Source organism: Zootoca vivipara, chromosome 11, assembly GCF_965207765.1.
Source record: "Zootoca vivipara chromosome 11, rZooViv2.hap1.1, whole genome shotgun sequence".
In the NCBI taxonomy this organism is placed as follows: Eukaryota; Metazoa; Chordata; class Lepidosauria; order Squamata; family Lacertidae; genus Zootoca; species Zootoca vivipara.
The window spans coordinates 58194175-58208224 of NC_142594.1; the positions used below are offsets into that span (position 1 = coordinate 58194175).

Consider the following 14050-nt stretch of genomic DNA (forward strand, 5'->3'; position numbering starts at 1 on the left):
CCCAAAGGTATCCCACAAGGCTACAGATTGTTCCCCAGGATTTACTTGGCAAGCCTTTCTCACCAATGAGTACAGCTGCAAGGCAGCAGAGGTTTAGGATCAGAGTTTTCCTTCTAGATGGACTACTTTCCCAGGTTGAAAAGCCCCACCTGCTTATTTCCTTGTGCTGCATGTGCAGAAACCACCTTCTTAACTGTTGGACCCGCTGTTGGTCTTGACTGCTCAATCCGGCCGAGCCTGTCTTCACATGCAGAAGATAGGCAAGTCCCTAAGTCACCAAGGGTTTAAGACCCATCAGCTTCCCTCACCTGGTTTAGCAGACCAAAGCCATTACCCAAGATGTGGCTACATTTGCATACCAACAGCTTCTAGGAGCCACAAACGAGAGCCGAGTGCAGGGTGTGGACCTTGGCTCCAGGGGCCAGGAAAGAGCCAGAGAAAAAATGCTTCCAAGAACTCTCTGGTGTTGCTGTCAATCGGGTGCTGTTAGGCCCGAGGAACCATCAACTTCAGCAAAGTTCACCAAACAGCAAAGAAGCCATGGTGGACCAGAGGACAGCCCTGTGGGAGACTTTGTGCAAAGTGCCTGGAACTTTTGTTGAACCACAGTGACCGTCCTAGAGTTGTAGCTCCATCCTAGTACACTTGCTTTGTATACAGAAGGTCCTCCATTCAACCCCCAACATCTCCAGGTAGGGCTAGGAATGTCCCATCTTTGAAACCTTGGAGAACGGCTGCAGTCCGTGGAGACAAATCAGAGCTAGCTGAAGCAAAGGTCTGAGGTGGGATAAAGGAGCCCCCTATGATCCCATGTCCTTGTCTTTATGGAAAAACATGGTAGCATCAGTGCAAGAGATGCTTAAACCAAGAAAGGAATCCCCAGCGGACCATAGGACCTTGGTGAGAAATCTCTGAGAGAAGCAGGAGTCCCACTTACACATTCCCCCAGAGAGAGAAGGGGCTTGCCTGGTGTGGGTCGCCATGCATAAGAGAGCCACTGTGGTGTAATGTGTAGAGCAGCCTTTGTCCACTTTGGGTCCCCAGATGTTGTTGGACTACAAGTCCCATCATCGGGGATGATGGGAGTCCTTCTCCCACACTGCAAACTGGGGAGACTCCAGGCTGAGAAAGGCTGGTGGAGGGTGTTGGATGGACTAGGACCTGGGAGACCGAGGTTTGAATCCCCACTCTGTCACTGTCTCTTAACCTGACCTACTGCCCTGTGTTGAGCTCCTTGGAAGAAAGGAGGGGAATGTCAATATAATTAGCTAATAAATAAAAATAAATAACACATAAGAATCTATTATCATCATTCCAACACAAAGGTGACAGATTTGAACCATTTCATGAACTGCAATCTAGCAGCTTCATGCTGCAATCTCCTTTTGAAATCCTCTTGCAGAACAAAGGGTCCCAGGAGAAAAGGTATCAGGAAAGAGTTGTGTTCTCTTCCACTTTATACTTTAATAGGCTTTGGCTTGTAGATGCCCAAATGATCAAGTTTAAAAAAAACTTCATTGCTCAATTTCTAGGGGCAATAAAATTTTAGAAACTTAAGTTTTCATCTCTGCCCTAGCAGGAATATCTTGAGGAGCCACAGTAAACCAGAATCTTAGAGGATATCCCATTTTTAGAGAGGTGGGTAAAAAAAAGAGAAATACCCATTGATCTACTATGGTTTCATGTGGCACAGACCAAGCTAGCAGAAGAGCCATCTTTGAATCAACAAGGTAGGTGTATCTCAATGCAAGCGTCAGTTTTTTGGTAGGGGAAATGGCATATAAGCCATGGATTAAGCTGTAAGCTTCATTCTTCAGTTTAAAACCAGTTAGAACTAGCACTTCAGGTCCCCCCGCTTCAGATTTCTACAGTGACATACGGCACCTTGAGTTCCTTGGAAGAAAGGTGGGATGTCAATATAATTAGCTAAATAATAAAAACAAATAACACATGGACATAAGAATCTTTTATCCCTATTTCAACCAAAGGTGACAGAATTGAACCATTTTAAGGAACTGCAACACAGGGGTTTCATGCTGAATTCTCCCTCCTTGGAGAACAAAAGGTCCTGGGAGAGAAGGTATCGGGAAAGAGTTATGTTCTCTCCCATTTTATACCTTAAAAGGCTTCGGCTTGTAAATCTTCAGATGATGAATGAAGGGCACAATCATTCTTCCTGCAACCGCAGCTTTACAACAAGCATTTGCAAACGTTCTCAGACCAACCCCTTCTCAATCCCACTGAGAAAGCATCAAGGTAAGGAGTGAGGGAAGTGGCTCTAGTATCCCCATTTGTTTGTTTGCTTGTTTAATGCATCCAAAGAAACTGTAACGAGGGCATATTAAACAAACTGTGAGCTAGGGACAAAATCTTATATATATATATATATATATATATATTTAAAACCCTCAAGAGCTCAATCCTAGGGGCAACAAGCCTTTAGAAACTTACTTTTTGGCTCTACCCCAGCAGGATCCCAAATTTAGAGGGGAGAGAGAGAGAGAGACCCTTTGATCAATGTGGCACAGACCAAGTTAGCAGGAGAGCCATCTTAGAACCAACAAGGTAGGTGTATCTCAATGCAAGCTGCAGGGTTTTTTTGTAGGGGAAGGAAGATTGGCATATAAACTATGGATTCAGCTGTAAGTTTAATTCCTCAGTTTAAAATCATTTAGAGTTAATTCAGTTTTTCAAAACCAGACTGTAAGTTAATCACCACTTAAGCAAAACCCACATTCCACTCTGCTGTCTTCTCAAAATGTAGGACTTGGAATGTGCTTTCGTCTCCCTGACCCAAATGCCCAGAGTGATCCTGCGTTGGAGAATGAAATCAAGGAAGCATCCAAAAGAGTGAGGGTGGAAGAAAATTTATTGGAATTTTTCAACATACAATAAAAGTCAGACTAGTCTACGTGTCAGGCGGCAGAGGAAACAGCCCCCACAGCAGGTTGCCAGGAACAGACAAGGAAAAGTCCTTACCATCTGCTTTTTATTCAATATTTACAGACAAGAGGGTTAGAACGCAGCCCCTTGGACTAATGGTGATGTCCCGAGTGCTTTCTAAAGACACTGTCTGTCAGCTATTCCTCTCCTGGTGATTCCTCTTCCCCCTCATCTCCCCTTATTTCCCAGCTTTCCCCCTCATCTGCCTCTGAGCTGTGACCTCCCTCAAACCCCTGTTGAAATTCTGAACTGTCTTCTTCTTCTCTGGAAGGGTCAGGCTGGGGAGGCGGTCTCCACCTGTCCCCCTCTGCCCAGTCCCTGACACCATGGAACAGGAACAGAAAACAAGCAAACTGGAATGGGTGCAGAGGAGGGTGACCAAGACGTTCAAGGGTCTGGAAACCAAGCCTTGTGAGGAATGGTCAGCCTGGAAAAGAAGACACTGAGAAGAGATATGATAGCCATCTTCAAATATCTCAAGGGCTGTCTCATGGAAGAGGGGACAAGATGAAGAAAGTCTGTTTTGTGCTGCTCTGGAAGAGTCATGGATGCAAGTTGCAAGAAAAGCGAATCAGGCTAAACATCAGGAAGGAAGAACCTTCTACAGGTAAGAGCTCTTCAAGGGCGGAACAGGCTGCCTCAGAAGGTGGTGGGTTCTCCTTCCGTGGAGGTTTTTAAGAAGAGGTTGCATGCTCATCTGCCATAGTGGAGATTCCTGCATTCCAGGTGGGTGGACTAGACAACACACAGAGTCCTCTCAAATGCTATAACTCTATAATTCAGACACTCTATGATTCTCCTCATTGTGAGTTTCTTGATGGAAAGTGAAATTGGAGCTACGGCAGAAGCTCATTTCACATTACAAGCATTTCTATGGTTTCCAACATATGAATTCTTTGATGGTGAGGCTTTGATCCTGGGTGAAGCCCTTTCTGCATTCCATGCACTGGTATGTTTCTTCCCTGTTTGAATTATTTCATGGGAACTGAGAGTTTCCTTCCAGGTGAAGCACATTCCACACACATATATGGTTTTTGCCCGTGAGTTCTTTGTTGTGAAGTGAGACTTGCCCTCAGATTGAAGTTCCTTCTATATTCCATGCACCTATATGGTTTCTACTCTTCAATGAGAAGTAAGACTATTCTTCCGACTGAGACTCTTTCCCCATTCCATGCACTGAGGTAGTTACTTCCCACTGTGAGTTACTCAATGAGAAGTGAAACTGGTCCTTTGACTACACCTCTTTCCACATTCCATACACTGATATGGTTTCTCCTCATATGAATTCTTCGATGGTACATGAGACCTGCTCTCTGAGTGAAGCTCTTCCCACATTCCAAGCACTGATATGGTTTCTCCCCTGTATGAATCCTTTGATGGGAAGTGAGACTATCCTTCCGATTGAAGCTCTTCCCACATTCCAAGCATGGATAGGGATTCTCCCCTGTGTGAATCATTTGGTGGGAAGTGAGCATATTTTTCCAACTGAACCTCTTTCCACATTCCAAGCACTCGTATGGTTTCTCCCCTGTATGGAATCTTTGATGGGACATGAGACCAGCTCTGTGAGTGAAGCTCTTTCCGCATTCCAAGCACTGATATGGTTTTTCTCCTGTATGAGTTCTTTTATGGTACATGAGACCTGCTCTCTGAGTGAAGCTCTTTCCACATTCCAAGCACTGATACGGTTTTTCCCCTGTATGAGTTCTTTGATGGAGGGTGAGACTATCCTTCCGATTGAAGCTCTTCCCACATTCCAAGCACGGATAGGGATTTTCCCCTGTGTGAATCATTTGGTGGGAAGTGAGCATTGTCTTCCAACTGAACTTCTTTCCACACTCCAAGCACTCATATGGTTTCTCCCCTGTATGGAATCTTTGATGGGAGGTGAGACTGGATTTCTGAGTGAAGCTTTTTCCACATTCCATGCACTGATATGGTTTTTCACCTGTATGAATTCTTTGATGGACAGTGAGCTCACCCTTGTGACGGAAACCCTTTCCACATTCAAAGCACTGATAGGGTTTCTCCCCTGTATGAACTTTTTGATGAGAAGTGAGCATATTCTTCCCATAGAACTCCTTCCCACATTCCAAGCACTTGTATGGTTTCTCCCCTGTATGAATTCTCTGGTGGACTGTGAGACTGGCCCTCTGACTGAAGCTCTTTCCACATTCCAAGCACGTATAGGGTTTCTCCCCTGTATGGCTTCTTTGATGGAAAGTCAGACTATGTTTCCGGCTGAAGCTCTTTCCACATTCCATGCACTGATAGGGTTTCTCCCCTGTATGGCTTCTTTGATGGAAAGTTAAAGCATCCTTCCGTTTGAAGCTCTTCCCACATTCCAAGCACTGATAGGGTTTCTCCCCTGTATGAATTTTTTGATGGGAATTGAAACTTCTCTTCCAACTAAAGCGCTTTCCACATTGTAAACACTGATATGGTTTCTCCCCACTGTGAGTTACTTGATGGTAAGTGAGGCGGGATTTCCGACAGAAGTTCTTTCCACATTCCAAACACTGATAGAGTTTTTTCCCCAAGGGATTTGTTAGACTGGAAGTGGAGTGGGAGCTTTGACTGAATCTCTTTCCAGACCCCGAATATTTAAGCGGCTTCTCCTCTCTGCGCATTCTGTCGGGGTCTTCCTCATTCTTCATTTGCAATTCTTCAGCACCTGCACCAAGGAGAGAAATTAAGTATAGCTTCAGGAACAAATGCAGTTCTTCAATAGCAGAAAAACAGGGATAAAAAAACAGGCTCTTTTCATTGATGGATTATGTTGAGTCGAATATGGAATCTGTGCCGTAGCCAATGGCAGTCATCTCTTTTGTCAACCAAAAACGAATAACCCAACTGAAATTCTTTCAACTTCCCTTACAACCTAAAGCCTACATTTTAAAGGCCCTGGCAGTTCAGTCCAGCCTGATTACTGTTTAAAAAGACATAACTGGAGGAAGAATATTTGCAGGCAAATCTTTTAGAGCTGTGGGTGTGTTAGAATCCCAGCTGCTATAGGTGGCGCTGTTGAGCTCCATCAAAATATTGGAGGTTTTTCACATAGATCAGTGATGGGCAACCTTTTGAGCTTGGTGTGTCAAAATTCGCCAAAAAACCGAGCATAACTCGGGTGGTGTGTCACTTCAAGAAAAACCCCATAATTTTGCGATATTTATAGTTTAAATAACAAAAAATTATAATTGTAATATATAACTATTTAATAAACCAAAAAAACTAATTATTTAACCTAACCAAACAAAAAAACCCTTATTTATCACAAAGTGCCCAGAGTTGTTGAGCTTTTTGGGGGGAGCTGCTGACCAAAGTTTTGGAGGTTTTTTTGGGGGGGTGCAAAAGTTGCTTTGCTTTTTTGTGGAGGATGCCCCAAAGCTGCTGCACTTTTTTAGGGGGAAAGAGAACAGAAATAAATGACGAATAATACCTTCACTGGAACTAACATGTAACACCGACATAGTCTGCCAAAGTGCCAAAAAAACCAGCACAGAACGGGTTAAAAAACGAACGCTGTTACACCCAATCATAGTCTGCCAAAGCACCAGAAAAAAACAGCACAGAAAGGGTTAAAAAACCAATCTCTGGCTACCAGCAACAACAACAACAACAACAAGAAAGCATCCAGGTTTTAACAGCGGAGACAAGCTGTAGCGGAGACAAGCTCTAGTGGAGACAAGCTGTAGGAGGAGCTGGAGAACAAATGGGGGGGGGAACAACAATAACAGTGCGAATGGGCCGATGGGGCGTGTGCCAGCAGTGAGGGCTCTGCGTGTCATGTCTGACACGCGTGTCATAGGTCCGCCATCACTGACATAGATATACGTATGGAATTTCAAGAGATATCGTGATCCAACAGGGAGCCTTACTGAGAGAGACCATGATCCTATGATTCTCCTCCATTAGTTCTTTATGCAGAGCTCTCTGGCCAGGATCCAGCAATGCCCACTCCTCATCTGTGAAATGAACAGCTACATCTTCAAAGCACACTGGACCCTAAAATGAAAAAGAAAAGTATCTTCCTCTAAGACAGCATAAAGATTATCTACTACACTAACTGGCCAGTGACATTGTCATCAATACCAGGAAAGGTCCTAGAATAGATCAAACATTTGGTCTGTGAGCACTTAGAGAAGGCAGATTAAAAAAAGAAAGAAACCCGTTGATAGGGTTTCATGTACCGCAGACCATCTATGTTCATCATCTTGAAATTCTGTCAGGCAACCAGCTACAAATCCCCTCATCCAGCCCAACTAACAGAACGAAATATAATTGCTACTCCCTTGCGACTTTTAATTTAATTTAATTAAAAGACACCTGCTTCTTGGGAGAAAAGCAATGACAAACCTAGACAGCATCTTCCAAAGCAGAGACATCACCTTGCCAACAAAGGTCCGTATAGTTAAAGCTATGGTTTTCCCAGTAGCGATGTATGGAAGTGAGAGCTGGACCATAAAGAAGGCTGATTGCCGAAGAATTGATGCTTTTGAATTGTGGTGCTGGAGGAGACTCTTGAGAGTCCCATGGACTGCAAGAAGATCAAACCTATCCATTCTTAAGGAAATCAGCCCTGAGTGCTCCCTGGAAGGACAGATCGTGAAGCTGAGGCTCCAATACTTTGGCCACCTCATGAGAAGAGAAGAATCCTTGGAAAAGACCCTGATGTTGGGAAAGATTGAGGGCACTAGGAGAAGGGGACGACAGAGGACGAGATGGTTGGACAGTGTTCTTGAAGCTACGAAAATAAGTTTGACCAAACTGCGGGAGGCAGTGGAAGACAGGAGTGTCTGGCGTGCTATGGTCCATGGGGGTCACGAAGAGTCGGACACGACTAAACTACTAAACAACAACAACTCCCTTGCGAAACTGTAGACTCTCCTTCGTTGGAGGTTGGACTAGATGACCCTTGCGTCCTTTCCAGCTCTAGGGTTCTATGATTCTATCACCCTGTGGACCATCTAGTCCAACCCCTGGCAATGCAGGAATTTCAGCTAAAGTATTCCTGACAGATGCCCATCCAACCTCTGCTTAAAAACCTCCAAGGAAAGAGACTTCACACCCTCCGGAGTGAGACTCTTCCACTGTTGAACAGCTGGGTCAGAAAGTTTTACGTATGTCTAGTCAGAATCTCCTTTCCTGCAATTTGAAGCCTTTTATTCGAGTCCTACCTTTTAGAGCGTGAGAAAAGAAGCTTGCTCCATCCTCCATGTGACAACCCTTCAGATATTTGAAGATGGCTATCATAGCTCCTCTTTTCCAGGCTAAACATACTCTCTCAACCGTTCCTCATAAGACTTGGCTTCTACAGCCTTGATCATCCTAGTTGCCCTGCAACGTTCCAGCTTGTCAACATCCTTCTTACATTGTGGCTCCCAAAACTGGACACAGTATTTCAGGTGAGGTGTGACCAAGGCAAATTAGAGCAGGGCTATGACTTGCCTTGATCTGTTGACTTCTGTTGATGCAGCCTAGAATAGCATTCGCTTTTTTTGCTGCTGCATCACATTGTTGACTCATGTTAAGCTTGTGGTCCACCAAGACCGCTAGATCCTTTTCAACTGTACTGCTAGTAAGCCAGGTTTTCCCCATCCTATATTTGTGCATCTGGTTCTTCCTGCCTAAGTGCAGAACCTGACATTTGTCCCTACTGAAATTCACATTCTTAGCTTGCACTCAGTTCTCCAATCTGCTACGGTCATTTTGAATTTTGATTTTGTGTTCTGTGGCATTAGCTACCTCTCCCAGTTTGGTGTTGTGAGGGACAGGAGCTATAGACTGCCCCCTCCCATCGTGACCACCAGCTCCTCTCCCAGCACAAGCGGGGGAGATGAGTCTAGCGGGGAAACAGGAAATAGAGGGCAGGGCTCGGACAGGGTCACAGAGCCTCTGCGCCGACCGGGAGAGGAAGGAAGGGAGAGGGAAAGAGGGAGGCAGGAAAACACGGCTAGAAGACCCCTCCCTCCTGTTCCGGAGCTGCGCATGAAGAAAAGGGGGCGGAGATTGGGGATTCCCAGACTACTTTGTTGGAAAAAGACGCAGGAATCCCCATTCCGGGGTACTGCCCCAGACTGAGAACATGTACATTGTACAGCTTCTGCACTGTAAATAGTCTGCACATAATAAAAGCATGAAAAGGCAACGCGTTGGAGTCGTTACTCTAGAGTAGCCGCCAGCGACCCTGTGACAGGTGTCATCTGCAAATTTGATGAATATCTCCTCAGTTCCTTCAGCCAAGTTATTTATAAAGATGTTGAACAGCAACGGGCCCAGGACAGATTCCTGCGGCACCCCACTTGTCATTATTTTCCAGGATGACGAGGAACCATTAAATGAGTCCTCTTTGGGTTCAGTCAATCAACCAGCTACAAATCCACCTAACAGTTACCTCATTCAACCCACATTTCACCAGCTTCCTTGTGAGAATATCATGGGAGACTTTGTCAAAAGCCTTACTGAAATCAAGATACACTACTTCCACAGCATTCCCCTCATCAACCAGGTTTGTAATTCCATCAAAAAAAGAAATTAGAATGGTCTGGCATGAATTATGTTGGAGAAACCCATGCTTACTAATCACAGCATCCTTTTCTAAATGCTCACAGACCAAATGTTGAATTATCTGTTCTGGTACCTTCTCTGGTATCGATGTCAAGCTCACCGGACTGTAGTTAACTTGTTCTTCCTTTCCCCCCTTTTTGAGGCTGGGGACATTTGCCCTCCTCCAGTTTGTAGGGACCTCACCTGTTTTAATGGGAATGTTGTGCTGCACATTTTAAGTCTGGTTGTTTCTTTTAATATCTTGATCTTTTTTTATTGTGTCTTTAAAATTTAAACGATGGGTATTCATCTTTGTATGAATGGGTGGAACTCCACACGGCACGGTGGTCTTCAAATCACTATGTCTGCGAAAGCATTCCTGTTGCCAGAAGGAAGGACCCCCTCCTTATAAACTCTCCCTGTGCGCTGTTCTGGGGTGGAACTCTCCTGATGCGCAAAAGCCAAGTTCAAGGGGCGCATGGGGGAACGGAGAGTAGGAGGAAAGGGGGGAGAAGCCCATTGTGCAACTGAGGAGGCTGATTAGGTGAATCCTGGCAACTTTTTCCTATGGTTTCTTACCTGCTTCCCAACATATACTAGCATTCCACCATCAGTATAGCAAGAAGACAGAGCAGGAAGAGAGAGATTTCCTCAGCCTCAGAGGAACCCTGCCTGCTCCTTTCCCCACAATGCTCCTTCCTTACCGCATCTGGTTCTACAGCCACTGCTTCCTCTCCGCTACCATGAAAAGATGGATGAGGAGGTTTTGCTGGCATCCTTCTGTCATCTGTGAGAAATAAAGGGAAGTGGGAGATCATGAGTACATGCTTTCCTCAGAGGCAAATTAGTGCATCTCTAACCACAGATGGGCCATAGAAATAGTTTCACCTGCTGAGTGCATGTGAGACATTGGTATCCATTTTATATTTTAGTTGTGCAAAAATACACAATTCAGTGTCTTCTCCAAGATGATTAAAAGAACCCGGAGATTAGTTTCAAAATCCACAGAATGTGACCAAACAGAGAAAAACCCCATTCCTCCTTACCCAGTGGCCTCTCTCTGGTGTCCAACGGAGTCCTCTCTGTCTCAAAGGAATCTGGGCCCACTTCTGCAAACGGATCCTTTCCCTGTTGAAGAAGCAACAAAGATTCAAAGCAGAGAATAGTGAGAAGGATTAGAAAAGGAATGTCTGAGGGGGGAAATTTGGTGGTATCTGATATCATTCCTTGGATGCTCTCCAAAAAAAGGATGGGCCATTAGGAGGGAATTTGGGTATACTCTCCCTCCTGTTCAGAGTCCCTTAGGAGGATCCAGAGGGAAGTCTCTCTCACCTGCTGCTCTGCCTCCTTCCTCTCCTCTGCCTGACTCAGGAGGAAACCTTCAGCCAGGGCCACCGCCTGGGAACTGGTCTCCGCTCCACATTCCCTCACCCAGATCTCCATCTCCGGTGGAAGGACAGCCAGGAACTGCTCCAATATCACCAGGTCCAGCATCTCAGCTTTTGTGTGCCTTTCTGGCTTCAGCCACTGATGGCAAAGGTGGTGGAGTTGGCTGCAAACCTCACGGGGTCCTTTGGCCTCCTGGTAGCAGAACTGCCTGAACAGCTGGCTCTGCACATCTGAATGGAGAGTGTCCTCCTCACCCAGGATCTTCTGCATGGAGCTTTCCCAGAATCCTTCACTGCTCTCAGTTTCGATGGCATGGCCTCTTCCTGCTTCAGGGCCAGCTGAGTCTTGTTCATCCATCTGGGCTCTCAGGAAGCCTCCAAGAGATTGGAAGGAACCCTTGGTCTTCTGCCAAGTTCCGTCTGTCCTTATGAGAACTGCTAGCAAATCCTACAAACCAAATACATTGTTTTAAAATTCATACACTGTCAGGAGAGAAAAATGTCGCCTGAGCAAGCATGGTTGAGTCTTGCTAGGAACAAGGCCTGTACCACTTACAGCTCAGGTTCTTAGCTTTCTTCAAGAAACAAGCAGGCAAGAAGAAGGAAGCCTCTAGCCCTCCTAGAAGGAAAGTTACCATGCAAAATGTGCAGGCAACTGAAGGGATTTCTGTGCTATGAATGAGCCTGGTTGCTCCTGCCTTTCAGTATTTTCAGTATGTGAATCCAGTCAGAGCTGTAACTGACAAGTGAGTCATTTGTACAGAGTGTAATTTGGACACTAGGCTAGAAAGGGGGTCCCATCCCTGGGTTCCTCAAGAGCTGCTCTCCCTCCCGCCACCCTTGGAATCTCCAACATTCACAAGATTTCATTTCCCAGAATGTGGAAGAAGCAACAAGGGGATCGTCTATCTTGGATCTGGTCCTCACCAGCAGGTAAGTACTGGGAAACTTGGGAGGACCTGCCTAGATCAAGGGAAGTAACCGTATCACTCTCTTCTGCCTTGGTCAGACCACACCTGGAGTCCTGTGTCCAGTTCTGGGAGCCACCATTTAAGAAGGATGTGGACAAGCTGGAAGGTGTTCAGAGGAGGGTGACCAAGAGGATCAAGGGTCTGGAAACCAAGCCTTATGAGGAAGGGTTGAGGCAGCTGCGTATGTTTAGCCTGGAAAAGAGGAGATTGAGAGGAGATATTTAAACACAAATCATTATCTTCACTTTGAACGCTCCTCCCATGTTCATGGATAGACCAACACTTTATACTGTTTTATTGTTAACATCAGGGGGAAATTATCTTCCTCATTCAACAAGGGCTCCTGACTAGGAATTTGGCTAAGTGTTGAAGACTGTTAACTCTGCTCTCTCCCAGACTGGAGGAGGGCAAATGTTGTCCCTATTTTCAAAAAGGGGAAAAGAGAGGACCCAAACAATTACCGCCCAGTCAGCCTGACATCAATACCAGGAAAGATTCTAGAGCAGATCATTAAGCAAACAGTCTGTGAGCACCTAGAAAGAAACTCTGTGATCACTAAAAGTCAGCATGGGTTCCTGAAAAATAAGTCATGTCAGACTAATCTGATCTCATTTTTTGACAGAATTACAAGCCTGGTAGATGAAGGGAACGCTGTGGATGTAGCCTATCTTGATTTCAGCAAGGCCTTTGACAAGGTGCCCCATGATATTCTTGTAAAGAAGCTGGTAAAATGTGGGTTAGACAATGCTACCATTCAGTGGATTTGTAACTGGCTTACTGACCGAACCCAAAGGGTGCTCATCAATGGCTCCTCCTCATCCTGGAGAGTAGTGACTAGTGGGGTGCCACAGGGTTCTGTCTTGGGCCCAGTCTTGTTCAACATCTTTATCAATGACTTGGATGATGGGCTTGAGGGCATCCTGAGCAAGTTTGCAGATGACACCAAATTGGGAGGGGTGGCTAACACCCCAGAGGACAGGATCACACTTCAGAATGACCTTAACAGATTAGACAACTGGGCCAAAGCAAACAAGATGAATTTTAACAAGGAGAAATGTAAAGTACTACACTTGGGCAAAAAAAATGAAAGGCACAAATACAGGATGGGAGACACCTGGCTTGAGAGCAGTACATGTGAAAAGGATTTAGGAGTCTTGGTAGACCACAAACTTGACATGAGTCAGCAGTGTGATGCAGCAGCTAAAAAAGCCAATGCAATTCTGGGCTGCATCAATAGGAGTATAGCATCTAGATCAAGGGAAGTAATAGTACCACTGTATTCTGCTCTGGTCAGACCTCACCTGGAGTACTGTGTCCAGTTCTGGGCACCACAGTTCAAGAAGGATACTGATAAGCTGGAACGTGTCCAGAAGAGGGCAACCAAAATGGTCAAAGGCCTGGAAACGATGCCTTATGAGGAACGGCTTAGGGAGCTGGGTATGTTTAGCCTGGAGAAGAGAAGGTTAAGGGGTGATATGATAACCATGTTCAAATATATAAAAGGATGTCATATAGAGGAGGGAGAAAGGTTGTTTTCTGCTGCTCCAGAGAAGCGGACACGGAGCAATGGATTCAAACTACAAGAAAGAAAATTCCACCTAAACATTAGGAAGAACTTCCTGACAGTAAGAGCTGTTCAGCAGTGGAATTTGCTGCCAAGGAGTGTGGTGGAGTCTCCTTCTTTGGAGGTCTTTAAGCAGAGGCTTGACAGCCATCTGTCAGGAATGCTTTGATGGTGTTTCCTGCTTGGCAGGGGGTTGGACTGGATGGCCCTTGTGGTCTCTTCCAACTCTATGATTCTATGATTCTCCCGTTTCCCACTTTGTTTAAACCCATTCATGAACCAGAAACTCATGCACTGATCACCAATAATTCAGCATATGTTGTGGATTTGCCTCCAAATTTATTATAGTATTTTTGTGATCTACAAATGAAGCGAAAAGACTCCGTCTATTTATTTGTATCATTTATTAGTCCTGTGACCCTTGCTTACAAAACTCAATAGTTATTCCATAAGAAAAGGGAAAAGACAACACACAGAGACCCCGCCCCATCTGCACTGTGTTTGCAAAGCAGGATCAGAGCATTTCAAAGAGCCCTGGCTTCCTCCATAGAATCGTGGGAACCATGAATCGGCCTCATTGCCTTTTTAAAACCATCTACGTGCATGGTTTTGTATGCTTTGTGATATCTGCATTGAGA

General features: G+C 45.2%; 1 protein-coding gene across 13 annotated transcripts in view; it reads right to left on the minus strand.

Moving 5' to 3' along the window:
* Nucleotides 1–2851: 2851 nt before the first annotated feature.
* Nucleotides 2852–14050, minus strand: part of LOC118092276 (uncharacterized) — a 41785-nt gene continuing 30586 nt past the window's right edge. For 6 of the 13 annotated variants that reach the window (XM_088654348.1, XM_088654347.1, XM_088654349.1 and 3 more), the window contains 6 exons: nucleotides 11894–12040; nucleotides 10822–11325; nucleotides 10536–10617; nucleotides 10194–10276; nucleotides 6822–6948; nucleotides 2852–5617 (listed from right to left, as the gene is read on the minus strand). In XM_088654348.1, coding sequence (XP_088510474.1) covers nucleotides 4146–5617; nucleotides 6822–6948; nucleotides 10194–10276; nucleotides 10536–10617; nucleotides 10822–11325; nucleotides 11894–12040 — 2415 coding nt within the window. In that variant the 3' untranslated portion in view covers nucleotides 2852–4145. Of the gene's footprint in view, nucleotides 5618–6821; nucleotides 6949–10193; nucleotides 10277–10535; nucleotides 10618–10821; nucleotides 11326–11804; nucleotides 12041–12630; nucleotides 12650–13149; nucleotides 13297–14050 lie in introns of those variants that run through there. The other 7 variants (XM_060280482.2, XM_060280487.2, XM_060280485.2 and 4 more) reach the window with 7 other exon arrangements.